General features: G+C 43.1%; 4 protein-coding genes across 8 annotated transcripts; 3 read left to right on the top strand and 1 right to left on the bottom strand.

The window, feature by feature from the left end:
- The first annotated feature begins 1,434 nt into the window (after positions 1–1,434).
- On the top strand, positions 1,435–3,709 carry pou3f3a (POU class 3 homeobox 3a). Its single transcript, XM_076747088.1, has one exon. The coding sequence runs from the start codon at positions 1,704–1,706 to the stop codon at positions 2,982–2,984; it is 1,281 nt and encodes a 426-aa protein (XP_076603203.1). The 5' UTR covers positions 1,435–1,703; the 3' UTR covers positions 2,985–3,709.
- Positions 3,710–8,492: 4,783 nt separating this feature from the next.
- On the top strand, positions 8,493–13,444 carry gpr45 (G protein-coupled receptor 45). 4 transcript variants are annotated; one of them, XM_076747686.1, is made up of 3 exons: positions 8,493–8,825; positions 10,268–10,538; positions 11,380–13,444. In XM_076747686.1, the coding sequence occupies exon 3, from the start codon at positions 11,487–11,489 to the stop codon at positions 12,645–12,647; it is 1,161 nt and encodes a 386-aa protein (XP_076603801.1). In that variant the 5' UTR covers positions 8,493–8,825; positions 10,268–10,538; positions 11,380–11,486; the 3' UTR covers positions 12,648–13,444. The 4 variants fall into 4 exon arrangements, with proteins under 4 accessions (XP_076603801.1, XP_076603803.1, XP_076603802.1 ...); XM_076747688.1 differs by having other exon boundaries at positions 8,612–8,825; positions 10,268–10,550; XM_076747687.1 differs by having other exon boundaries at positions 8,612–8,825; positions 10,268–10,569.
- A 2,113-nt stretch (positions 13,445–15,557) lies between these two features.
- Positions 15,558–18,938, top strand: c13h2orf49 (chromosome 13 C2orf49 homolog). Of its 2 annotated transcripts, none has more exons than XM_076747529.1 (4): positions 15,558–15,706; positions 15,880–16,034; positions 17,344–17,596; positions 18,041–18,262. In XM_076747529.1, the coding sequence occupies exons 1-4, from the start codon at positions 15,596–15,598 to the stop codon at positions 18,095–18,097; spliced, it is 576 nt and encodes a 191-aa protein (XP_076603644.1). In that variant the 5' UTR covers positions 15,558–15,595; the 3' UTR covers positions 18,098–18,262. The 2 variants fall into 2 exon arrangements, with proteins under 2 accessions (XP_076603644.1, XP_076603643.1); XM_076747528.1 differs by having other exon boundaries at positions 15,575–15,706; positions 15,880–16,043; positions 18,041–18,938.
- A 133-nt stretch (positions 18,939–19,071) lies between these two features.
- fhl2a (four and a half LIM domains 2a) lies at positions 19,072–24,188 on the bottom strand. The gene is made up of 6 exons (XM_076747527.1): positions 24,133–24,188; positions 21,468–21,643; positions 21,165–21,339; positions 20,343–20,512; positions 20,036–20,222; positions 19,072–19,937 (listed from the first exon to the last, which is right to left on the bottom strand). The coding sequence occupies exons 2-6, from the start codon at positions 21,621–21,623 to the stop codon at positions 19,786–19,788; spliced, it is 840 nt and encodes a 279-aa protein (XP_076603642.1). The 5' UTR covers positions 21,624–21,643; positions 24,133–24,188; the 3' UTR covers positions 19,072–19,785.
- Between the last annotated feature and the right edge of the window lie 1,762 nt (positions 24,189–25,950).

Raw genomic sequence — 25,950 nt, 5'->3', positions numbered from 1 at the left:
AATGATTCCTCAACTGTGGTTCAGAGCGGTCTGTATCTGCATTACTCAGGGAGTAGACTGTGACCTTAAAGTATTTTAATGCATTTTAATCTCCAATGTAACTGCTTAATAATAGCAGATAGTACAGGATATGACATGCACCCATCCTCTTTTGCTGATAAGTCATATGGGATATTTCTATAGCTACAAACAGCTGCACTCAAACTTGTATCCTCAAATCGGATAAATCTGGCGTTTTGGACCGTGATAACTGCACATAATGGAGAGTAGGCGGATTTAAATGTTATGATAAAAGTCTCAGTTTATGTTGCAGGTTGGGTAAATACATTTTTTGTGTCTATTTATCTTCCACCTTTTGGATACGATCCAAGATAAATCCGGTGAAAACATAAATTAGCACATTTATTGGGCTGCACCTGGCTCTCTCCTCTGCTCACAAAACTTCAGACGTCTCAGTCGATGCTTTGCTCTCTTAAGGCCCTTAAATCTTCGGCCGACCCGCGGTAGAAAATTCCGCATGACACGTTTATTTAACAGTTCATCCATAAACTGAGCCAGCATGGAAACATCCCAGCAGAACCGGTTGGTTTTGTTTTGTTTTGGGGTTTTTTTTTTTTTTTTTTTGGGAGGATGGAAAAAATCAAACTGCTGGCTGGGTTTGTGCACCTTCAGCGCTCACCAGTGCCGCGCGTCACGCCACTGTGGCCTTTCCTTTACCATATGAAAAGGAGAGCACATTAAGATGCAAGAGGCATTTAAACCCCCGATGTACCCAAACCGACTTGAGTATCCTTGACACAGGCCTCTGCTGCTCTGCGTTTTCAGAAAGGAGATAACTATATAGCCTACGGCGTTATTTTACCTGGCATCACTAACTTCAGTCGCTTAAAAATGAAAATAATAACAACAATAATTATGATTATGATGACAGTAATAACAATGATAATAATCTGCATTAATTTCTTTGATATTTTGGAAGAAGTTTTGTTTTGACGCAGTATTTCTCATTTTCTTTCTCCAGATGAGTCATGAATACTCAGCGCGTCATTAAAGACACAGCCGGACTGTTCTGCGTCTTTGTCTGTTTTTATTGTAATATTTTCTTGCATATTGTCGCTTCTTTTCCTGCAGCAACAACTTTGTGCACCCGAGGCTCGACTGAGACACACAATTCATCTCTGGTCCAATCAGTGGGGGCTCTGCAGAGCCTTCCTGCTGTAATTGGATGGAGATGGGAGAGGTATACGCAGCCTTGGCACAACGTAAACACATGCTCGTCTCCTTCGCTCCGTAGAGGACGCGCCGGAAAGAGCAGACGGAGTGAGCGAAACTGCCGATCGTTTTAAAACGTTAAATATCATAGAGGCGTGTTGTAAGTGAGCGGTCCAGCAGCTCATCGGTTCGGCGCGGATCAAAGAAGGTTTTCCATGTCATCAGGCGGTGGATTACGCACGACGCAGCTCCCGGGACAGAGAAAAGTTTTGAAGACTATTGTTTTGTTTCACAGGAATGCTAAGAAAGTCTCAGCACGCACAAGCTGCTGTGTAACTAAAATTCTCATCTGAGCCTCTGTGGAGTGGTTTTGCACTTTTTCTTACCAATCGTCAACAGTTTCGCTCATGCTGAGACTTAATTTATTCATGGATTAGAATAAACTTGGACTTTGACAAAACATCAGAAGAGAGAAGTGTATTTTAAGATTTATGCTTTGGGGGATGGCAGCAGCTACCTCGAGTCCATACCTAGCCAGCAGCAGGATTTTATCCGGCCCGGTCCTTCACTCTGACCGGAGGGGTGGTGGCATGCAGCCGGGCAGCACCGCTGTGACCACGGTGTCTAGTGGATACAGAGGGGACCCTTCAGTTAAGATGGTGCAGAGTGACTTCATGCAGGGAGCCATGGTGGCGAGCAACGGGGGCCACATGCTAAGCCATGCCCATCAGTGGGTGACATCGTTGCCTCACGCAGCAGCCGCAGCAGCCGCGGCCGCGGTGGCAGCAGTCGAGGCCGGCTCACCGTGGCCCCCAAGCTCCCAGCCGCAGGACGTGAAGAGAAACGCCGGCAGGGAGGACCTCCACTCAGGCTCCACTCTGCACCACAGGTCCCCGCATCTGGGACCCCATCAGGCGCACCCGGGAAGTTGGGGAGCCACCTCTGCAGCGCACATCAGCATCACCGAGGGGCAACAGCAGCAGCAGCAGCAACAACAACAGTCTCTCATTTACTCGCAGCCCGGTGGGTTTACAGTCAACGGGATGCTCAGCTCGCACGCGGGGCAAAGCCTCATGCACCCGGGGTTGGTGCGCGGGGAGTCCCCGGAGCTGGACCACAGCAGCCACCATCATCACCATCACCACCATAATCACCACACGCACCATCACCAGCATCACGGGGTGAGCCACGAACCGCACTCAGACGAAGACACCCCGACGTCTGATGACTTGGAGCATTTCGCCAAACAGTTCAAACAGCGGCGGATCAAGCTGGGTTTCACCCAGGCAGACGTGGGCTTAGCTTTGGGCACCCTGTACGGCAACGTATTCTCACAGACCACCATCTGCAGGTTTGAAGCGCTTCAGCTCAGCTTTAAGAACATGTGCAAGCTGAAGCCACTGCTGAACAAGTGGCTGGAGGAGGCCGATTCCACGACCGGGAGCCCGACCAGCATCGATAAGATCGCCACCCAGGGCAGGAAGAGGAAAAAGCGCACATCTATCGAAGTGAGCGTAAAAGGCGCGTTGGAGAGCCACTTCCTCAAGTGTCCCAAACCATCCGCGCAGGAGATCAACTCTCTGGCGGACACTCTGCAACTGGAGAAAGAGGTGGTCAGGGTCTGGTTCTGCAACCGCAGGCAGAAAGAGAAGCGCATGACGCCGCCTGGACTGCCACGCACCCCGGAGGACGCATATTCACAGGTGGGCAGCATGGGTCCTGACACGCCGTCACCCTCCATAGACTGCAAGAGGATGTACAGCGACACGTGAAAATAGTTGCATCAAAACGAAGAAATCTGAACAACGTGACGTATTTGAATAACTTTTGACAGAAAATGCTTCATGTTTCCCTAAACAATGGGAGATTTGATTAACTTTTCTTACAGCTCCCCATGTTCTTCAGTCCACAATAATAATCTTAACCAGTGTGTATTCATTTCAGAGCAGGGCAAATGTCTACTTTTATGCCTCGCAGGGCGTTTTTCTGCACGATGAATCAATCTTTTGGGACACAAAAATGAACAGATTTGACTGGAAATTTGTTCAAAGTCCATTATAGGTCGTGTTTGTTCACCAAAACATCCAGAGAAAGGACATTTTGCCAATGTGATGCCAAGAAGTTCCAACAAATGCAAAGTTATTTCCGTATCTCTGTAATGTTAAAAATAATAGCTCCCTTGTAATGCTGCAGGTTTTGATGTCCCACAGGCTGGACTGGGCTGTACAGCCTCCCTTTTATTCAAATAGAAGACATTGATTTAATGCGCTTTAGTCTGCATTAAGTTGTTTTAATGAGCAATAATTTATCTTCCTTCAAATGTGTTTCTCACTTTTGTGTTGTGCGTTGGTGCATTTATGTTGTGACACAGCTTAAGGTGGTCAAAGAGCGATTTCAAATAATTCCAGTATGGTGTTTTCATTCACAGGAAACTTATTTTTAAAATTAGCAAACATTCCCCTAAAGTTATATACAAGTAAGTCTGCTGTGTACTCTTGTGTGATGATTTGTACTATTTATTTTTTCCACTGTGTATATTTTCATGGAATAGACTAATTATTTAATAAATTTGACATAAGGAAAGAATTGTGTTCAGACATCTGAGATGGCCATCCTTTTTAAGGTTCCTCTTGATCGTCCTGACACACACACACACACACACACACACACACACACACACACACACACACACACACACACACACACACCTTTGCAGTGCAACATGTAGTCTGCTGCTTTTCAATAGATATTGTCAAATAAACCAAAATGGTAATTTAAATAGTCTCTCCTGAGAAGCCCATACACAGAAATGGTCCCATACGTTATATAAACAAGTTATGAAGGTGTAGAATTAAAATCTTATTTTAAAATGATTCTGCCTGGACCTTCTTGCAGCTTTTAGCTGCTACGACTAGTCAAGATCAATCAAGATGAAAAATCAAGCCGACAGAACATTTTTGATAATCAGTAGTTTCATTCATCTTTAAAGTAAAATTGACAAACTTTGCAGCTTCACTGATTCAAGCTTCTTACATGTGAGGATTTGATTATTTTCTTTGTCCTATCTGATAATAAACTAAATCACTTTGAGCTTTGGACTGCTGGTCAAACACAAAAAGTTACTGGAATGCATCTTTTTACGCTGTGGGAATTTATAAGTCATATTTAGCCTTTTTCTTCACAGTTTTTATGATTCATTACAAAATGAATCGGCGGAGTCATCAAAAAATAATCATTAGTTGCAGCTGGAGCAGCTTCATTAAGTTATCACCATTTATACAGTAACATCAATCAAAGTAATCTGTGACTAGCCAACACCATATCCCAATTTTTATACTTCCTGCTTGTGTTAACTCTGTTGAAACACACTGAACTCATCACATACGTCTGTTCTTGGAGTTTGTCTCCACATTTTTGTGTGATGTACTGCATATCGGTCCAGCCGCATACATCCTGTGGCAGTGATATACGGACTGCAGCTCTGTGGAACGCAGCCAACAGAGGTCGGCTATCCCAGCTGGCAGTTCACCTCGCCAGCGGTTGCCAAGGTGACGGCGAGATGGAGTGACACGAGGCAGCGGATCTTTTGCCACAGATGATGGGTTTGGCAGATAGGCAGCAAGAAGCTCGGGCCGCTGGCTCTGAGAAACAATCTGTGCTTCTTCTAGCTGCCTGGGATCCACACAAACATGACACACATCTCATACAGAAACACGCACATACATGAGCGGCCGTCTCAAACATCTCAGTGATGATGAATATAATGAGGGGAGTCCTGGAAAAAGCCAAGCAGAAGCAGTGGCTGTAGTGAAACTCAGGGAGGTCAAAGGTCTGCTGGTACAGTAGCTGCTGAGAACACCAAGGAATAAACACAAACCTGGAAGTTAAAGCATTACTGCAAACTTTACCCTTTTAATTACAGTGTGAGTTTTCTGTTTTCACTGGATGTCATCCAGGAGCCTCCACACTGACACTGAAAACACACAGGTGACATTTCTGCCATCTCCATCACTATTTATGTGATTCTTGATCACGTTATTTTTATGGATTTCTGTCCCTTTTGGAGCAAAGTCAGTTCTAACAATACTAAAATAAATCTTACTTTTACAGTTAAAACACAAGTAGACAGGCACACACACGTGCCAGAAAGGGTGCAAGGTATGTGTGTGTCTTTGATGAACATTGGCAGGATTTAGGGGAAAGGGAAAGTCTGACCTTGTGGGTTATAAATAGCTGTGCGCCAGTATGAATGGGTGGTTTGAATGGGTCTTTATATGTCAGCCTGTTCAGCCGTCGTCACTCCAGGTCAATTTTAAATCCCTTAATAGGCTGAAGGGAGACGAGGACGTAGGGGGAGGACAAGCTGATGATACCTCACCTGTTTCTGATGCCAAGAGGATACAGTTGACTCAAGTGAACAATGTGTCAAAGGGTTTGGTTGTAAAAAAAACCATTAAGGTCATTTTTTGTCTGTTCTACACTTCAACAACAACTTTCTGAAATTTTTGAGAAAATTTTGCCACTATTGGGCAACTAAAACACTGTCAAATTCACCAGGGTGAACTTGTTATTGACATTTGTCAGAAATAGTGTTTACGACAACAATAATACTCAGAAATGTCAGAGAAAACACTTCTTACGGAATTTTATCGACTTACCATCACTTGCTACAGAGTGACGTACTGAGCATGTCAATTCACTTGAATGCAAAACAGTAAAAAGACACATACAGCAGTCTGTCATGACAACCGTTCACAGTCTGCACGTCGAACACACACTGTTAATGCAAAACAAAACTTCTGCATGCTGTCAGCCGCCACACTAACATCACACAGAAGTGGAAAGGTGGTACCGCGACTGACTGCAATCGTCTACCGATGCCTCTTAATATGATGTATTCCCACCGGGCTGCACGGGCCTAAGTTCTCTGATAAAAAATGGAGGCAAAATCTAAGCTTGCAGGATTGCAGTGTGATCCCCTCAAAGCTTAGCGATGTAAAGATGGGAGATAAGGCTGGAATGGGGGGATAAAAAGCCCTTTAAAGGGTTTTGTCATTGCACAACGTTAGGTGTCGTCTCTGAATATTAATGCTGAGATCTGAAGGTACAAGCTGATGATGTTACTGTAACGTGAACCCAGAACCCCTCAATCAAAAGCTCACATGAGGAGCGTCTGTGCTCGTGATGACAGCAAAATGTGCAGTCAGTGCTCATGCATATATGTGCTACTTAAATTTAACATGAATTCACCACTGGCACGACTGAAGCAGGGTTTGTTTGCTGTGACGCATGAAGGATGTTATTACCTCCTGCAATAAAAACTACTAATATAATTGCTCTTAACTGCTCTTAAAGCCTTGTTCAGGGGTACTTTACATAAAGCAATTATTGCATGATAATCCCCTCTTCAGTGCTTGTTGTTTGTGTCTCACAGTTTGTCTCACAACAGACACAAACGTGCACCTACTCAAAGAATTATTCAACGACCGCAAAGTTATAATCTACAACTATTTCACCGTGGGTTGCACATTATCAGTCCCCACTGTTTGGTGTTAATTATTTTCACATAGTGGAGACTGGTTAACCACTAAAGTCTAACACTGATTAACACGCTGTGGCTGACTCAGTGTGAAAACTCATGACACGTATGACTCCTACCTGGAGTCAGAAGCATGAATAAAAGACCCAACAAAGTGCATTTAGATGGTTGTAATGTTAATTTACTTGTGTGTGAGTGTGTTCAAATGTAGCACAAACATTGTCTATGCAAGGCTCAGTCAATATTGTTACTTCTCTTCTGAATTTTCTGATTTAGTGGTGAACATCCTTCACGTTGCCCGTGTTTGCTTTTTTGGTGAATGATGGAGTACCAAAGTCTCTCCATCAGGAAGAAATTAAAGCAAACATCTGTGGAATAATGGACAGGGAAATGAATTCTCTCACTAGCAAGCTTGTTGTGTGGGTGCCACTGAACGTGACGAGCATGCATGTGCCAGACCGGTGGAGTGGAACTGGTTTGATGGGCATGTTCAACACACGGGCACAATGCCAATTTAGACAAGCATGCCCATGAAAAGAATCTCTGCCTGCATGCTAAGTGTGTGAATGGAAGCCTGTGTCTGTGTGTGAGCACTGAGAATGCACCCGTTTTCTCATAAAAAAAAAAAAAAATCTAAATTAATTACAATTTAATTACCTTCAGAAAATCTCTGTGTGTAGATGTTGTTCTGCACATCTGGACTCACTGTCACTACCAGCACTGATGTGTGATATACCTCCTCTCCAAAATACAGCATCAGAATTTAATCAATATATTGACACAAAGCAGAGGCTGTGAAATTATTCTGAACATGAACAACTTAAAACAAGTTTGAAATTAAAATGTAAAAACACACATACCTAAAAACAGAAACGTATCAACACAAAAATGTCCTAAAAATGCTTCAACAGATACAGGCTGGAATGACACAATGCTGCCATCTACTGGACAAAATCATTAATGCAGGTTTCTGAATTGTTACACTACATGAGTACACTGACTCTTCAGCAAATAATAAAAATAATGATAAAAGAAAAAATATATTTCAAATTGAGATACTTGGATTAATAAACTATAATAACCTGTAAAACAAAGTATTAATTTAAGAGGAGAATACCAGAATCCAAGCTTGGATGGTTGAGGTAGTGGATGTGAGTCTGTCTGTCATGACTGAGTAGGATTGATCATTAAATACATCCATAATAGAGAAGAAGAGGAATTAAAAAACTTGGAAATGAAGCTTAAATGTAATAATAATTCTATTCCATCCATAACTCCAAGTCTACAGTATATTATTAACATGGAGACGAAAGCAAACGCTTGTTTTGAATATTCTAATTGTGCGTGAGATTCTTGTTCATAACAGATCAATGAGACAGGATCTTTGTTTGTTTTAATCCAAATGCTGTAAATATTACCATTTTTATTGATGTTGTTGCCATTTATCAACTCATACCTATAGACTACAATTACCAACATACCCTCAATAGAAACAAGTCTAATGTACAATCTGCACTGAATGCAAATATATGTCATAGATGGGAAACCTACAATGTGAAGCATTTATCAGTCAGTTATCATTAATATAATCATACCTATGATCTGCTTTGTTGTTTTTGTTGTTGTGTTTGTAGTAGTAGGTTTTTTGTTTTTTGTTTTTTGTTTTTTTTAAAGCAGATCTGATGGTAAGGTGTGGGCAGTTGAGCAGTGCGAGTTTTTACAGTGCAGATGTTTTAGCATTCTGGCCCAAAAAGCGTAACATGGCGTATCATTTATTCATCACTATTCTGATAATAACACTGGGAGCACCGTAGCTTTCTTTCCTTTTTTTTGTTGACATTGCAGCTTGTGAATAAATGGTTTGCCGCATTGCTCCTTTAAATCAGTGACCACCTGCTCTTCTGGCGTCAGCATCATCCGCAGGCGGCACGATGGCGATCGATACGGCAGCAAAATGTTCAAAGCAGGATATTTTGGGAAAAGCTGGACAAGCACCGGAAGAGAAGCGCCATCACCGAGCTGACGGGCTCGACGAGAGGCGAGCATGAGAGCTGAGATCGACTGTAGCGTCAAGGTAAGGCTTTTTCTGCCTGGTTCACGCTTAGAGATGAGATGCTTTCATTGCTTGAATGTCCTCAGAGGAACACCAGGTATTTCGTCTTTGATGCCTGTGGTGTGGCCCGGATTGTTGCATTGACTTGTTGTCCTCTGTGATGCGGACAGGTTGAGACAGCTGACAGAGGAGCACAGGTGAGGCAGGGATGTGATGTGGAAATGTGAGGGCACGCTGTCCAGGTTCAGACGGAGACTCTTTGATGTCACTGGATGGATCGTCAGTACAGAGAAAAAGAGGAATCAATAAATGGTATCACGTGTTGTAAAGTACATCAGCCCGCGCCACCATCGTTTCCTACATCTGGAGACTGTTTCTCATCAAATCCAACATGAAAACACAGAAATGAAGATGTGTTTTTTGGATATTTCCACGCTCTCTTTATTTTTTCACTGCCAGTCTCTTTTCACCTGAATCAGATGAGCTGAGCAGAGCAGCTGAGGAAAACCACCTGTTTTTGTTGAAATAAGCAGCAGGAGCCCCCTGCAGGGCAAGTCCGCTCATTATCCTCTTGACATAATTTGCAGCTCATCATTTTCGAAATTTAAACGTACGAAAGTTCACATTTTGAAGCATTTGACTGCCAGCTGGTCTAGTTTTATTGTCACGTATGCGACATCATGATCCTCCTGTTTCTGTAATTTCTGTTGTTTTCCTCTAACAAGCTGATTTATGTCCTGCGTTGAACTTAATAAATGTGTTTATTGCTTTATTGATTGAAGCAAAAAATAATGACATGAAACAAGGCCTTACACAGATACAGACACACTTGTGTTTTTCATCCTCATGTCTGACATCTTTGCTGTTTCACCAAAAAAAAAAAAAAAAAGTTACACAAAATTAATTCCCGTGCCCTGAATAAGTCATTGGTTATAAACAAAGCTGTGATACAGAAAATATTTTGTCATGGGAGAGGACGGGCTGTTCGTTGCCTTGGAACCGGTGACCTTGTTGCCATGGCAACAAGCTGCAACACTGTGCACTGGCCTATGAGGGGTTTTGTGCAAGAATGTGGCGACAGTCACCAGAGGATCACGTCCTCTTACCTGTGGGTCAGCTGAGATATGCGGAGAGAACAATGACACAGAAGACATTCTGACATGTCACAGTATGAAAAACACGTGTCACTTATTAAACTGATGATGGCTGCATTCCATTCACCTGCTCCAGTGTCAGGGTCCTGGTATGATTCATGCTGGCTCACTGTTGTGATTACTGGGACACTTGAACAGAACAAAGCCGTTGATAATGTTATTAGTAACACCCACTACTTTGACAAGCCAAATGTCTGCTGTAAAAAAAAAAAAAAAAAAAAAAAAGGCCTGTTCCATGGAGGTGAAAACACAATCACAGGGTATTAAACATGGAGATTATGACTCTTAAATGGTCTTCTTGTTTCTCAGCTCTTGAGCACCAGTCCACCTGGGAGGACCACATCTGAGACCTGAATACTAGAATGACCTCAACAGATCGTTAACACTCCCACCACCAGGAGCAGGAGGTGGAAACAAAAGCAACAGACGTGTCCTCTGTGTGTGTGTGTGTGTGTGTGTGTGTGTGTGTGTGTGTGTGTGTGTGTCCTGAGGATGCCTCTCTGCTTTATCGAGGTTGCATCAGAGGCTGAGTCGTCACCCAGGAATGAGCTTCTGCTAAGTCGACAGCAGACCGGCAACGGTATCACGGCTTGTACTATGCTTGTGTAAATGTGTGTATTTCTATCCGTGTGTGAAACATTACACGTGATGTGTGTGCATTGGAGGGCAGGTGGTGTGAATGTTTGTATATGTGCCCATGTGAATCTGCACAGCTCAACTGTTAATCATCAACCTCATTCAAGCCAGTGAGCGGCACATCTCTGTCCTGTGTGACTGGATGTCTCACTATGGTGTGTCTGTGGGCTGATCCCATGGCTTATATAAATCTGTCAGCATCATGGGGACGTCATTCCTCCTCTCACTGTTTCAAATTTGCAATTATCACTGAGTAACAGATCACGGAGCAGCTGAACACCCCCGATTATCTAACGAGACAGTCAGGGTTGTCTGTGCAGCTTTTTATGAGACAGACAGCACAATAATGTCATGCACCATCCGTTATCATGTCATGTATCGCACACCTTGACAGGTATAGAGTTTTATGTATGACCCCAGTTCCCAAAAAGTTGGGACACTGTGTAAAATCTAATTATATACATGATATTAATATGTTTCAAACTGGTTGGGACAGGAGCAACGAAAGACTGGAAAATTGTGGAATGCTCCAAAAACACCTGTTTGGAACATTCCACAGGTAAACAGGTTCATTGGTAACAGGTGAGAGGATCATGACTGGGTATGAAAGGGACATCCTGGACAGTCAGTGTTGTCAGTGAACACAGTTCCTCTGCAGATGATTGCATTCTGTTTTATTTGTGTTTTACACAGCATTTAGAGTCAGGGCTGTATTTTAACTGTTCTTTATTTCTCTCTGTTTCACAAAAATACCACATGTGGTTGTTTTTGTCTTTGCATCTCAGATATTGCCATGGGAGACCAACTGCTGGAAGACAACTTCATGTGTATATGACAACAGTATTCAGACATGCGTCCTCTTACGGGCTGATGTCCTTTGATAGTAGCTGCGATGGCTTTCGGGAATGAAAGCCTGCTGGAGGAGTGTGACTTCATGGAGCCGGACAAAGCAGAGGAAGCAGCAGAAAATCTCCCGTCGGAAGCTGCTACTCCCGTCATATCAGTCACTCTGCGTGTGACCCTGGCAGCCATAATGATCTTCATGATCACTATTGGTTTCCTGGGCAATGCGATCGTGTGTCTGATTGTTTACCAGAAACCCGCCATGCGTTCTGCTATCAACCTCCTCCTCGCCACGTTGGCCTTTTCGGACATAATGCTCTCTCTGCTCTGCATGCCCTTCACTGCAGTCACTGTGGCCACTGCCGACTGGAGCTTTGGAAGCGGCTTCTGTCGAGCGTCCATCATGCTGTACTGGCTGTTCGTCCTGGAGGGGGTGTCCATACTCCTCATCATCAGCGTGGACCGTTTCCTCATCATCGTGCAGCGGCAGGACAAGTTGACCCCGCACAGAGCTAAACTGTTGATTGCAGGCTCGTGGGTGCTGAGCCTGTGTGTGTCTCTGCCGTCTGTAGTTGGGTGGAGGACAGGTGCGGCAGGTATCGGGGGTGCCTGGGCGCCGCAGTGTGTGCTGGGATACAGTGATTCTCTGGCAGACCGTGGATACACAGTGCTGTTGGCAGTAGCTGTATTCTTTGTGCCATTTGCTGTCATGCTCTACTCCTACATGTGCATCCTCAACACAGTGCGCCGCAACACCCTGCGCATCCACAACCACACCAATGAGCATTCCTGCCTGCCAGCCCTCAACCAAGTCAGCAAAATGAGACTCACAGGGCTGCAGCGGCCCCCTCAGATCAAGGTGGACATGAGCTTCAAGACCCGGGCCTTCACCACCATCCTCATCCTCTTTGTCGGCTTCTCCGTGTGCTGGTTGCCGCACACGGTGGTCAGCTTGCTGGCCGTGTTCAGCCGGCAGTTCTACTACAGCTCCGTCTTCTACCCAGTCAGCATAGGCGCTCTGTGGCTCAGCTACCTGAAGACGGTCTTCAACCCTGTCATCTACTGCTGGAGGATCAGGAAGTTCAGGGAGGCCTGTCAGGAGTTCATTCCCAAGAGCTGCAGGCTGTGTCCCAGAGTGCCGGGCAGGAGCCGCAGGAGAGTGAGGCCCAGCAACATCTATGTGTGCAGCGAGACTCAGTCAGCGGTGTGAGACGAGGAGGACCAGCTCGACGATGCGCTGCTGTCGGCTGTTTTCAACTCTCCCTTCTCCTCATAATAAGCAATCAGGGGCTACTAAAGGTCACCTTAAAAGAATATTCCGGTTGTTGACAAAATATTCTCACCACAGGAGTGAACTTTCAAGCTCTGCTTTTGTGCCAACATGGATGAGAAGTCCTTAAAGAGCTCAGAGAAATGAAAACTGAACCTTGACAATTACATGACAAAAGGGCCAATCCATCGGATGAGGAAGAACATGTGACACAATGGAAAGCTCCGGGATGAGTGGACCTTGTGGTGAGATTATTTTGTCTGCTGCTTCCAAGATCAACAAAGAACTTTCAGTCAAAATAAACCAGTTAGTTTAACTTTAACTGGTCTCTAACTTACTGCCATTCAAACAATGTTCATATCCTCTACTGTCAGTTTACTTCTGTTTCATCATTTTGTCCCTGAGGTGTTTCATCAGTGTCATTCTGTTTCTTCAGACTGTGGACTCAAGTTTCAGTCTTTGAGTAGTAGTGGTGATAATAATGCTATTGTCAGTTGTGTGATGAGTTTCACAAGAAAAGAATACACGGTGTCAATGTTAAGTGCTGTTCTCAGCCTAAGACTGTCTGTAAGCTTAGACTTACAAACACATGTTCATGAACCTGTGTGAGTTCTTTCTTCAAACCATGAGTGTGTTAACAAAGCAGCGTGTCAGTTATTGAGCTGTGAATGTTTACTTGATTGTATTATTGTGTCACGAATGACCAAACCAGGTAAATAAATACAGTTTTTAAAAGACGCTGCCTTGACTGACCGGAGTGCTCAAATGAAAAACATCTAGCCAGCTGCTTTTACAATGTACATAAAGCATGTCGGTGCATAATAGAAATAGGCTGCAGAGTTGCTGGGATACGAAAGACATTTATTCACTTTAAGTGGATATATATCTGATAACATACACAGTGGTTTGTTTACTGAATTCTATCAGGTTAGATAATCCACTGGAAGAGTGAGGCCTGCTTATGCTGAATGGCCAGATGAAGAGAATGCACTGTGTGTAGCATTTTAAACGTGTGGTATTTGAATATTCATAAATTATCACTGTGCTGATTTTGAGATATTTGTATAAATGCTGTGAAGCTGAAAGCCCATGATAAATTACATAGGCAGCCTCAGCCACACAAAAGAGGTTGTATTGCAGCACAAAACAGGAAGGTGGTGCTGCTCTTTCATTGCATATTAAGTTAGCTCCATTTCCTGCTGAGTTCTAAGCCTCATTATTCCACCAAATAACCATTTTGTTTCACTTAAAAAAGCCGAATTTTGAATCTACTTGTGCTCTTAGCCACCATATAAGTAAAGATTATTATTACTCAAGTGCCAACATGTGACAACCAGTGCATAATTTCATGATTATCTTAACTCAATGCCCTAATGGTTGTTCTGAAATCACATTGCTGGCTTAACTTAATCACTTCACTTGGAACTGGATCTAACAAGCAGCAACCGCAACAACATTAGGAGAGGGGAGATTTTTGCTCTGATCTGAGGCGATGGCAGCAGCTATGACTCAGGGACGTGGTTTTGGTTTGAAAATTAGCTTTCATGAATTTGGAGAATCTGTATGTTGGTGTAACGTCCCACAGCCGGGATACATTGACTCACTAGACATTATTCCAGGACTGTAAGGATAAGTTAAGCAAAGTGTTGTCATTAAGAATTCAATAAACAAAATGTTTTCTGCTCCTTTCAGTATGAAATATGTGGATCCAGTTTGTTTGGCAGCATGTTCTTGCAGAAGAGAGAACTCCATTAAGTCCTAATCACTGGACAGGAGTTCTAATTGAAAACGTTTTGCCATTAATTAAAGGTTTCTTCAGGGGTCACCGCTGTGGTGAATAATACAGAGCATGAGGGGGCAACGACGCCCACCAGTGGGACAAATGGTTAAATCAGCATGTGATTAGTCACTAACAGGACATCATGGAGACACAGAGACACATGACTCATTAAGACAAGCTTTCACAAACTGAAGGGCCTCTACATTTTTATGACTGCTCTAATCCTTTAGTGTATCTGGATATTATGACGTGTTTGACAAAAATGCTGAAACACAGCTCCACTTCAGACACAACTATCACAAAGTCTTCTGTGATCTGGGAGCACGACAGCAAACATAACCAGACAGAAAGGAATGTGGACTAAACCAAGATTTAGATGGCAGATGACATTTAGGCAATTTTATGTTAATAGAACAATTGAAACATGTTCTTTCAGCTTTTAGAAGTTTTGCACTGGGCAAATTTGTAAAAGCTGGGTTTTAATTTAATTATTTGTTAACCTTATTTAGGCATAGTGGCTCAGCCTGCAGGCGGACACATGAAAGTTTACACTGTGCAAACTGCACTGCGCAACAACATTACATGTATGCCAAACACTTCACATTTGGCTGAATGAATGATATTCATGAACTAAAACAAAATAGCAAAGGTGCAGCAATTATCTTTTTTTAGTGTTTACGTGTATTTAAAGTTGTGTTTGTGAATGTATCTGATGTACAGCTGTTTTTCAAATTGCATTAAATAGGTTTGTTCAGTGTTTTCTTGGCATGATCACACTGGAGCACCTGCATATGCGTAAGCAGTTTAAAACCATTCAGACATATTTATCACCTTTGATTTCAGCTGTTTCTAACTTTATAGAATGACTGTATTCTTAAAAATAACATTGAACAATCAGGCCTAAAGATGCAACATGTTCCCTAAAAAGAGAGAAAGAATATTTCAGTTGATAGATCAGTTTTCACAGTAATTTCAGTATGTGTTTTGGTCTCGTGAGGTCTGCAGTTTGCGCTTTCTTTGCTGATGCAAATGAAATTATGTTTACTTGTCAGATCTGTGCACGGGTTGTTATGACGCGGTGCATGTCGGGAAGAGGTGAACATCAAATATGGCGACTTCCACGGGAAAAGATGGAAAGGCTGTTAGTTCCTCGGATGTGGATCTTTTACTGCACCCTGAGCTGTTGTCTCGAGAGTTTATGCAACTCATCCTAAATGAGGTGAGTTCACGTGTCGAGAGAAACGTTCAAAGTGTCATTTAATGTGGAGGTAGCGCAGGAAGGATGCCATAATGTTAGCATACCGGCTAACAGGCGGCATCACGTTAGCTGCGGCTTTCTACTGTTTGTCTTATCCGGTAATGTGAGCTAACAGTTCTTTCTGTCCGAATCAGAAACATGTCAGTACCAGAGACTGCGAGAGTCGGGACCGGCTTACAGAGCTTTACCTCCGTCATGTCATCCCGCTCCCGCAGAGGAGTTTACCGAACAGCCGCTGGGGCAGGAGAATGGAGAAGAGCCGAGGGAGGCAGACCCCGGCCGGGCACAGGTCAGACAGGTGACGCTGGCTGCACTGGAGGCTCTCGAGGTGGACTTTACAGTGTTTTAATGGGCAGCTCATAGGCTACTTTAACATCACAGTGCGTCCAGCAGGTCAGACCAGTCTGGTAAACACTGATGAAGTATTCACATCCTTTATTAAAGTATAAGTACCAATACTACACTGTAAATATACTCTGTTACACGGGAGCCCTGTATTGAAAATGGTACTTAAGTAAAAGTGAATTAACTCAAAAATGATGTATTATGTCAATAGATTATTATTACTCATGTGTTCATGTGTGAGTAACATTTTTACTGTTTTGGCATGCGCAAATCTTGATTTGAGAAGTAGAAACTAAAGCCAGTAGAGTACAATTATTGCATATTTGTACTTTAAGGACAGTACTCACCACCACTGCTGGTGTAATACTGGATTCTCTGTCAAATCAAGTTAGTCATTGCTGTCACATGTCTACAAGGCCAGACTAATGAAAAATTACTTTTGATTCAATCATCAAATTTAATAGCGCTCCATCAGTCTTTTTTTCCCTTCCTCATACTAATTCAGAGACCGAAGCCAGTGCTCTCTCTGCCAAAGCTTTAAAAGCTGTGTACGTCTCTGCCTGGAGCTGATCGGAATGATTTTTAGGTTTTTAGGTGACATGAGGCACAGGATTGCTGTGAATTGGTCACATCTGACTGATATGTGATGGATTGGGTCGGTACATCCCTATAATTTAACCAGTGCGTCTCAGTATGATGTGAGTAATCAGATGGCTGCAAAGAGAGGTGATACTAGAGTAAAGGAAAGGCCTGTAGCATGAGCTATGAGCTCCACTGTAGATGGCAGCTGCTCATCAGTCATTGCTCTTTATTCTGCATCGCAGTCATTAATGCTTCAATCAGAAAACTATTTTTTCTGTGTGATCACATACCAAACAGTTTAAAAGGTGTGAAACGTGTATTCACCAATTCACGTGACGAAAATGTGACAGAACACAGGTGTGCTGTGCAGTTGACCTGCTCTGAGCAGGTGGGCAGTAGATTTAACAAAACACGGTCATTCTTGGCACCAGGATTGCATTACGCTGCTGGATTGGCAATGGTACACCCTCTGCTGTGTCCCTCCTCCCACTGCAATGCGCGGTGAGTCACCAAAATACCAAACTGGTACAGGCGAGGGATTAATCTCAGTGTGCCTCTGAAAAAATGTCAGCTCAGAGCCTCTCCCTCTGCACCTGCTCGAAAACAGAGCCCTTGTTAAGAACATGAGTTCAAACAACTGATTGTTGCTGTTTGGTCATTTCCACTTGTAGCAACGACAACCACAATAGGAAAAGGCCTCTGATTGTGTTCGATGGCAGTTCCTCTTACTCTGGTCCACTAAAAGTAAAGAAACCAGAGGGATCCAGCGTGTCAACAGGAATCACTGACAGATTAAAACCTCCGCCTGCTGCAAACCTGTCCAACCCCATCCGCAGGCTGGCTGCAAACACTTCTTCCTCTTCCTCATCCATCCATCGCAGCAGTGACTCAGACACAAACCTCAAGCGAGAAGCAAACAGCTCGGTAGGAACTTTTTGTTCTGTCACCTCAGTGAGGCATCAGACGCAAATTTACTGTGGGATTCAAGGAGTATGTGCACAATAATCATGATTTTTGTGTTTCATGCATGTAATTGTATTGTTTATATTGTATTTGGGATGGAAATCATGCATCAATACTTACATAATACATGGGATTCTTTGATATACAGTGTATTGACAAGACTGAAATTTACTGCATTATAATGTCTTTGAGCTTCAAAGAATTGACAACAAAGGTGAAATTGTGTGGGAAAAGCATAAACTGTCAGAAAGAAAAACTGTATGTGTGATTCAAATCTTTACACTCTGTGCAAAACAGACAACTAATAATAGAAATTATTTTTTATCCGTACAATTAAAGGATCAGCAACTGCAGTATGTGTTGCATTGCTTATTTTTCTAACCACTTTTTGTTATACCTCTTCAGGATGCAGTGAAGTCTACAGAGGTGAAGAAGAAGATCCAGCATGTGACATGGCCCTGACCCCTGTTCACACAGACCTGACGGGAGCTCAGACTCTAAAGGACAGACCATTCCCCTCCCACCAAATGATGTTTCCCACTCTCTTGCACTCTCCCCATCGTACAGTAGTTATCGCACTAATTGCATCACAAAAGGGAATGAAAACCCTTTTTACCTGTGAGTTTCAAGGCCACCCCACTGCTCTCGTTCTGCTCTGACACCTGACAGGACGGGGTGGTGCTCTGGAGATCCTCCTGCTTTTGAAGTCACAAGCTTCCTTTTTGCTTTCCACAACCTCAAGTGCCCTTACCATCAATGATCAGCAACTCTCCTCAAGTCCCACACAGGGAGACTCTCTGCAGGACAAAACAAGCAGCAGGACTGAAATACCATTTAAGGAGATTCTGGCTATTGATGATCTGTTTCTGTGCACAGATTGGTTTTGGTGAGAGAGCCTCCAGCACTGATTTGTCCTGGGCTTTGTTTCTAATTTATTAACTGGTTGTTCTATGACTTGAATTCTGTTTTTCTCCGGTGTACCTTTTAAATAATACAAACCACAGATGAGGCTGAACATCGTGCTGAAATTCTGAACTGGTGTCATTTTTGTTCTCCATGAACTCCATTCCACTGAGATTTGGCTTTATTCAAACCTCAGTGGTGTTTCACAAGATGTTCAGGGTTTGAAAATGTCGTGCATACGTCATCTCACATAACTTTGAAATGAAACGATTTTCTTATACACCTGAATCAGAACCCATTACTAAATAACCATTTTGGCGCAGAGGAGCCCTGTGATAATTCAGACAAAAGAAAGGAACATGGACTAAAGCAAGATGTGTCTTTTTGACGTCTGTTTATTTGGAGTAGTGGATGAATTGACTTTGCAGTTACAGGCTTTTGAAATGGATGTAGACAGGAATGAGATTCACAAAGCATTTTGAATCCATTGTCAAATCCAGTGTCATGTTTGTACCAACAGTTTTTTAAAATAAAGTGTCTCCATACAATGAAACTCTTTTGTTGATTTAATTACAGCAGAAAACTCTTCAGCTTTGTAACCAATGTTACCCTGCCTGTATTTGAACATACACAGTATTTAACATACTCGGAAACTAATATTGCTGTAAGAAATCAGAAAGAAAAAAGTTCCTCTTCAGGACTTAGACCCACCTTAACTTTTGCATTCAGTTCTGAAATTCATGTTATTTCATGCACAGCTACAGTTGGCAATTGTAAGAGTAAAGACTCAATTTCATTATATTTAATTGGGGATTTCAGAACTCATTCATAAACCCTTTACTAATTATAGCATCAAGCTAATCCATGCATAAAGCAGAAGTTATTTTTACACTTCAAAGCAGATAGTCTAATATAATATTGTCTTAATATTGTAGATTTATTTCAAAATGCTTCATACAGTGTCTATCTGCAAACGTGGGTGTTTCATAAGCAAATGTCTTTACAGTCATGCCAACACTTACTTTATTAGTAATGCCTTTTTCTCAAAAAGTGAACATTTAACCCAAACTCTCTGAATTCAAATAACACCGTTAGTAGTTTGAATTTCACAACACACTATAATGTACATTCATGGTAATGCTAGGTAGTAAAGATGCTGTGTTCTGACAGTATTTGCTGCATCTCTGTCGTTTCTCTATCAGCTCATGGTCAATCAATCAGATGTATCCGTTGCGCCTCAGATTGAATTAGATGTCCTTGCCGCACTCTGGGCAAAGGATATCATCCCGTTCAGTGAGGAAGCCGCGGCCAACCAGGGACACGGAGCACTTCTTACAGTTGAAGCAGTCATTGTGCCACTGGCGCTCCTCAAAGGAAATGTACTTGCTGCCTCCAAGACCTGAAAGTGAAGAAAAAGTCAAAAAAGTCAAAGACACATTTTATAAACTATCCTTTCTTCCTTTCAGGGAGACCAGCCAGTTGATAAATGATAATTACCGCTGATGGGGGTGGTGCAGGAGGCACACTTCTTGGCATAAAGGTTGCAGAAGCAGTTGAGACAATACGCAAAGTTATCTCTCGAGGTGAACCTCTGGCCAGACAGCTGCTGCTTGCAGCTAGTGCACAGGAAACAGTCCTTGTGCCACGGCTGGTCATGGTAGGTCACCCCGCCGGTGGTGATGGGCTGATAAGAGGGAGCAAGACACACAGACGTAAAGATGGTTCTTTGAGTGACGATGGAGAATAATTAAGCACTACTTTGAAAATCAGTCACATTGAGAGTTTGTACAGTTGGATGTCCGACCTTCTTGCAGTGCACACACTGCATGGCAAACTGCTTCTCATAGCAGGGAACACAGAAGTTGCTGTTGTCCTTTGGGATGAAACTCTTGGTGCCAATGGGCTGCTGGCATCTCTGGCAGGTGAAGCAGGTCTCGTGCCAGCTGTTCCCCTTGTGCTCCATCTTCCTGGAGCCTTCAGAGAAACATAAAGGAGGGGAATGGATGGAGTTAATGAAGAGAGGCGAAGAGAACAGCAATAAGACAGAATGAGAAAAACGGAAAATGTGCATTTTGGAGTCAAAACAATGTCCATATAGAACAGTCTGTCAAATTTATGGAAAAAATCAAGCTTGACTTCCCAATCTTTAGTAATGTCTGCGGAAATAATAGAAATTTCCTAAATGTTTCTGCCCAATGCTGCCAGTAGTTCCTCATAGAGGGCTGATTGGCCTGAACCCACTGTGGTTTTGGCCACAAATGCATAACTTGAAGCCGGGCAACATGAATTCTAAACAAAAACCTCTAAAAATCACAAACTTAACCTGAAAGAATGAACCTTGCCCTGAAGATGTCCTTCTTGCTCTTTTCACCTAAAGGTCTTAAAGGAAACACTTGTTCAGACGTGGATATTTTAGAACAAGAGTCTTCCTTGTCAACCCCCTAAACAGTTGAAATGTCTTTTTAAAACAAAGGCTCTAAGGACAGACTCTCTGTCTGCTGTACACATCTAACTTAACATGAGAACACTGCTTTATTGTACATATACATTTGGCAGCATTTAGATTTAAAATGAGGTGTGTCAGCTTAAGTTAAATGTGTTGCTCTCTTTGCGGCTTTCTTCCTACCTGGCATGATGGTTTTCTTGCACTCGTGGCACTTGGAGGAATACTCATTGGAGTAACACTCAGTGCAGAGGAGCTGCTCGTCCTTGGTGGAGAAGGGCTTGTCCACCAGCGAGCGCTTGCACTGGAAGCACTTGAAACATTCCTCGTGCCAGTGACGGTCCTTGTAGGACAGATCCTACAACAAAAGCAGACGGACCTTTGGAGCTATGCTCACTTTGGTGATAATTGCTGTTCAAAACAGAGACGTGCAGAAAAAGCGCGTTAGGGCTCATATGTACAATTTGTTCGTCACTTCTCTTTTACCCTGGTGTTGCAGCCAATGGGCTTCTTGCACTCCTCACAGGTGTTGGAGTACAGGCTCTCATAACATTTCACACAGTAGGGATTCTCCTCTCTCAGAACATACTTCTTCCCAAACAGGGACTCCTTGCAGTAGTGGCAGTCGTAGCGCTCGGCCATTTTGACCCAGAGTCACTCACCTGAGGGCGAGGACACAGAGAGAAGAGGAAGTTTTCTGTGAAGCTGGAGGCTGAGGTAGACTGCCACATCTGGTTCACACACCATATGAAACATCTTTAACTGGATTATTAAATGAGGTTTTGCATATTACATCACTTAAATAACAGGTGTGGTAGACAGTTGATTTGGAAATAGCAGTGACACTAGTTCTCAGCAGAGAGCAGATTGTTAGAGATAGTAAGTTCCAAGCAATGAATGTTTTCTAGGAAACGTTTGGTATGAGGATCCTTTACATTCCGTGTCGCATGTTTACGCTTTCATCTCCCTCTCCCATCTCTCGGAAGCCCTTCAGTTTGTTCTCGGTGTCATAAGCAGAAGGCGACAGAGGAGGAGGATATAAATAACTCCTATCACTCCTGCTTAGAGACAGTCAACTTTTGCCCCATTGCACGCCAGCGCTCACCATGCCACTGTACACGGACCATCCATCAACTCACGTCCAGCTGTCAGCACCAGAGCACAGTATCCCTTGTCATCACGCGTGTGTGTACGTGAGTGAGTGAGTGCGCGTGTGTCAGAGTATAAGTGGGTTTGAATGGCACTCGTAATAATGGCTGCTCGCAGTCTGCAGCTGTTTGTGGTCCACCTGTTAAGCCCTCTGGTTATCGCACCTGTGCTTAAATACTCTCACTCTCTGTTAGTGTGGGCTGTATATTTGACTGTGTGTATGTACGTCTTTGTTAGTGATATAGAGACACACGCTCTACTACTTATGTGACTATGTGTCCATTTAATTCCTCAGCAAAGCTTTGACCATTTAAGGAGGCCAGACAGAACCCCCCCCCCCCCCCCCCCTCCCATACATTCCCTCCTGACTGCTGTTTGAGTCTTTTCTGCTTTTCTAATTTTTCACATTTTTTGTTTTAATGAATCGCCTCTCTTGTTATTCCCTTTATCTCAGTGTTTTATTGGACTGTCAGAACTTCTTCTCCTTTATCTATTTGTGATCGCCGTGTACTCCAACATCAGTGGTCCAACATGAGATCCGTGAGTGATTTGTGATGTTCCCGACACTCGAGAGGTTAGTATCTTTCATCTGGCTGGAGTTGAGACGTTTAATCTGCTCGTCCTTTCTGCTCTGACTTACTCTCAACCCCTCCCACATTCCCTCATTGTCTGCTGCTCCCACCATGACTCACCTAGCTTATATAAGGATTTATCTGACTCCTAAAAATAAAAACATGATAATCTGAACTGCCACAAATAAAACTTGTAGCTATTCAGAAATGTCAGGCAGCTGTTTCCCAGCTTCTGGGGTCTCTTTGATGCTGCCCATCTGGGAGTCTCTCAGTGCAAATTGCTTGATGCCAAGCTGAGCTGCGGCCAGTTGCATGGCAAGTGTGTGACCACTGTACAGCCTGGTCTATCCCCAGAAAGTTCCAGTCCGTTTTCACACACACAATCAACTCTCTGTTTTGTTTGAACTTGCAGTTGTTTTCCCGTCTGTGCGATTCATTTTTGTTCATAGTCGAATTGAAAAAGCAATTAAGTGTACAACTCTTTATTCATGCTTCCAGAGAGGTGCTTAAGACTCTCTTGATTTTGAGCTTTATTTCATCCATATTCTACTCTTCCAGAGCAATAATTCAGGAGGAATTTTCAGTCAATTCAATACAAACAACAGACTCAACTAATAGCCTTGTGAGTGCATAATGGAATTAAATGTTAAATCAAATTAAGCTCTCAACCGAGAATGTCCCTTTGAATTGTTACAGTCCACACTCAGAGTAAACGCTGTTCAAACTTAACCCTACCATTAACTGTAAAGTTACAAGCTACTGCATATGTACTGTAATGTATATTATATACAGTATTATTAGGAACCCCTCAAATCCCTTAGCTGCTGTATTGTATTAACAGATACTTTCTCCACACTTAGAAAGTGTGACTACAAGATTTTATACTTAGTTTCATCACACCAAAAGGCTGTGAAGTGCGTCAAATCTTGTAAAACCACAAAAACAAACCAAAAAAAAAAAAAAAAAGCAATAGGAAAAACCAGTTTGCCGAAATGAAAGATACGACTGTGTAATGACAAGTGAGGAGCAGACACGTTTATCAACAGGCTTTTGCTGAGGGGAAGTGTGAGCTTGATGGAAAGGGAGGAAAGAAGGGTGGAAATGAACTCTGGGCTGTCAACTTTTTGGACAAAAAAAAAAAAAAAAAAGATACTGAAATGATTTAATGAAAGGCTCTGTCTCTGAGGCAGACAGAGGGAAAGAAGGTGGGGAGAGAGGAGGTGGTTAAATAGTGAAGGCACTGTGCAGGTGGAAAGAGGGACAGCATGAGCAGGCAGGTGGGGAGGCAGGTAGGAGGAGAGCACAGTGAGCAGCTGCATCCTGCAGAATGGAAGACATGCTGAATGAAGACCAGTGACAGGACGAATGGGTGGAAAGATGGACGAGTGAATGGATGGAGAGTGGAGCAGCTGAGTGGAGCTGGGTCTTACCTTCCTATCTGAGGAGTGTGTGCCTGTGCGGAGTCTGGGGCAGACTGAGAGAAGAGGCTGCGGCTGAGCTGTACTTACTCCTGATTGCATTACTCCACCCATCAGGGGCTAATTGAAAATGGGGGAGGGGCGGGGCGGGGGGTATCAAGGGGGCAGGGAATCTTTTTTGAGATGATCTATAAATAAAGTGGCGCTTCACAGAGATAACCCCGAGGCCCCCTTTCACTTGCTCATTCAGTCACCAGCGAGCCCATGTGGCCTTTTAAGGTCACTCAGTTCACGCTCACACACTGATTCACTCCCTTAACTGCTGCTTTATCCTGCGAATATTTTTGCTCCTCTCCACAACAGCCTTATCAACAGCTGTCTTCTTTACAAGAATCAAGAATCTGCAGTTATCATCCTAATGTTGCACACACGCACACATGTACTGTAATTTTGTAATGTTACAAAATGCCAAAATCTTCATGTGGACTTTGATGCCTGTTGGAAAGGATGCCAAGGTTCAGATGTCAACGATTGTCGTCCTGTGACATTTCTGCCTACTGTTTGTCTCATCTGTCTGTGCCTCCCTATAGTTCTCCTCACAGGGGAACACGCATTCAATACCTGGTAATGACAAACACCCACATAGCTTCTAAGAAAATTGCAGCTCTATTTTCTGCAGCCCCACTCTTTTTTTTTTTCATGCTGCTGCACCACCCCCCATCTACCCCATGCTCTTCCCACTAGGTTTTCCTGACCTGGTGGTCCCTGGACCCTCTCCAGTGAGAAAATGCGTCACTAGATTCAAGTGCTCTATTTGTAGACTGCCATACAGAGATCCGTGCATCACAGTGTTGTGTTTGTGCTGTGTCTATGTGTATGCATATTTGTGTCATGTGTAAAAAGAGCTCCTTTTCGGCACGCTATCGGCATAGCTACCAGGCGGTCTGGCCTACCACTTCAGACTAGACTGAAATATAATATGTATTAGATGTATTGCCATGAATGTTTGCACAGATGTTTTGTACAATCCCAAGTGGATGAACCCCAACTGACCTTGCTGACCCTCTGGCTGGTCCTCGAGTGATTTTGAGAGAAATGAAACAACCTATTGTGTGGATTGTCATGATATTTGATACACACTTTCATGCTCTTCTCAGGATTTAGGATTAGGATTTAATTTGTACTTTACAATAACATTCCGATCAGCCTCAGCTCTAATTTGTGTTTATGGGCTCTAATAATGTGCGAACAGGCACATGTTAGCACGCTAACATGCTAAGCCAAGATGGTGGAAATGATTTAGATGCTGGACATCAGCATGTCAACGTTGTCATTTCCGAGCATGTTAGTATGTTGATGTTAGCATTTAGCTCAAAGCACCGCTGTGTTGATGTGTAGCCTCACACAGCTGCTCTCATGGCTAATACTCTTACTACTCTTACTCTTACTTAAATACTATTTAATTGACTGTGGCAAGGAGATATATATGACAATATCTTTTATTTTTTTTACATATATATAGTGATCTCAAAACAATGTTTTATTTACCTATCTTATTGTATGTGCAAGGTGCTCCAATTGTCCTTTCAGAGACCTTTCAGTTTCTGTGTAGCAACATATCTTAGCAATGCTGTCATGGATGCTACTGCATGTGACTAATTGCAGGGGGGACCAGGGTTCACGTCCCCTCCAATGAATAAAGAAGGAAATTTGACCCCCCCCCAGAAAAAAATTGTCATCCAGTAATACAAGTTCAAGCTTATACTTGTCTGAGTGTATTTACACTCATTTGGTTGTAGGCAGCATTTATTGCGCTAAATGCAGTGGCGT

The sequence above is a fragment of the Chaetodon auriga genome, chromosome 13, assembly GCF_051107435.1.
Source record: "Chaetodon auriga isolate fChaAug3 chromosome 13, fChaAug3.hap1, whole genome shotgun sequence".
Lineage (NCBI taxonomy): Eukaryota > Metazoa > Chordata > Actinopteri > Chaetodontiformes > Chaetodontidae > Chaetodon > Chaetodon auriga.
The sequence above is the reverse complement of the archived record's forward strand: the minus strand, read 5'-3'. Positions and strand labels throughout refer to the sequence as shown.

Excerpts from the sequence above, each read along its gene's own strand:
- pou3f3a (XM_076747088.1), top strand. The coding sequence starts at position 1,704 with ATGCTTTGGGGGATGGCAGCAGCTACCTCGAGTCCATACCTAGCCAGC.
- gpr45 (XM_076747686.1), top strand. The coding sequence starts at position 11,487 with ATGGCTTTCGGGAATGAAAGCCTGCTGGAGGAGTGTGACTTCATGGAG.
- c13h2orf49 (XM_076747528.1), top strand. The coding sequence starts at position 15,596 with ATGGCGACTTCCACGGGAAAAGATGGAAAGGCTGTTAGTTCCTCGGAT. Across the intron at positions 15,707-15,879 it reads TGCAACTCATCCTAAATGAG|AAACATGTCAGTACCAGAGA; the intron begins GTGAGTTCACGT and ends TGTCCGAATCAG. Across the intron at positions 16,044-17,343 it reads GCCGGGCACAGGTCAGACAG|CAACGACAACCACAATAGGA; the intron begins GTGACGCTGGCT and ends TTCCACTTGTAG.
- fhl2a (XM_076747527.1), bottom strand. The coding sequence starts at position 21,623 with ATGGCCGAGCGCTACGACTGCCACTACTGCAAGGAGTCCCTGTTTGGG. Across the intron at positions 21,340-21,467 it reads CCATTGGCTGCAACACCAGG|GATCTGTCCTACAAGGACCG; the intron begins GTAAAAGAGAAG and ends CTTTTGTTGTAG. Across the intron at positions 19,938-20,035 it reads CTGCACCACCCCCATCAGCG|GTCTTGGAGGCAGCAAGTAC; the intron begins GTAATTATCATT and ends CTTCACTTTCAG.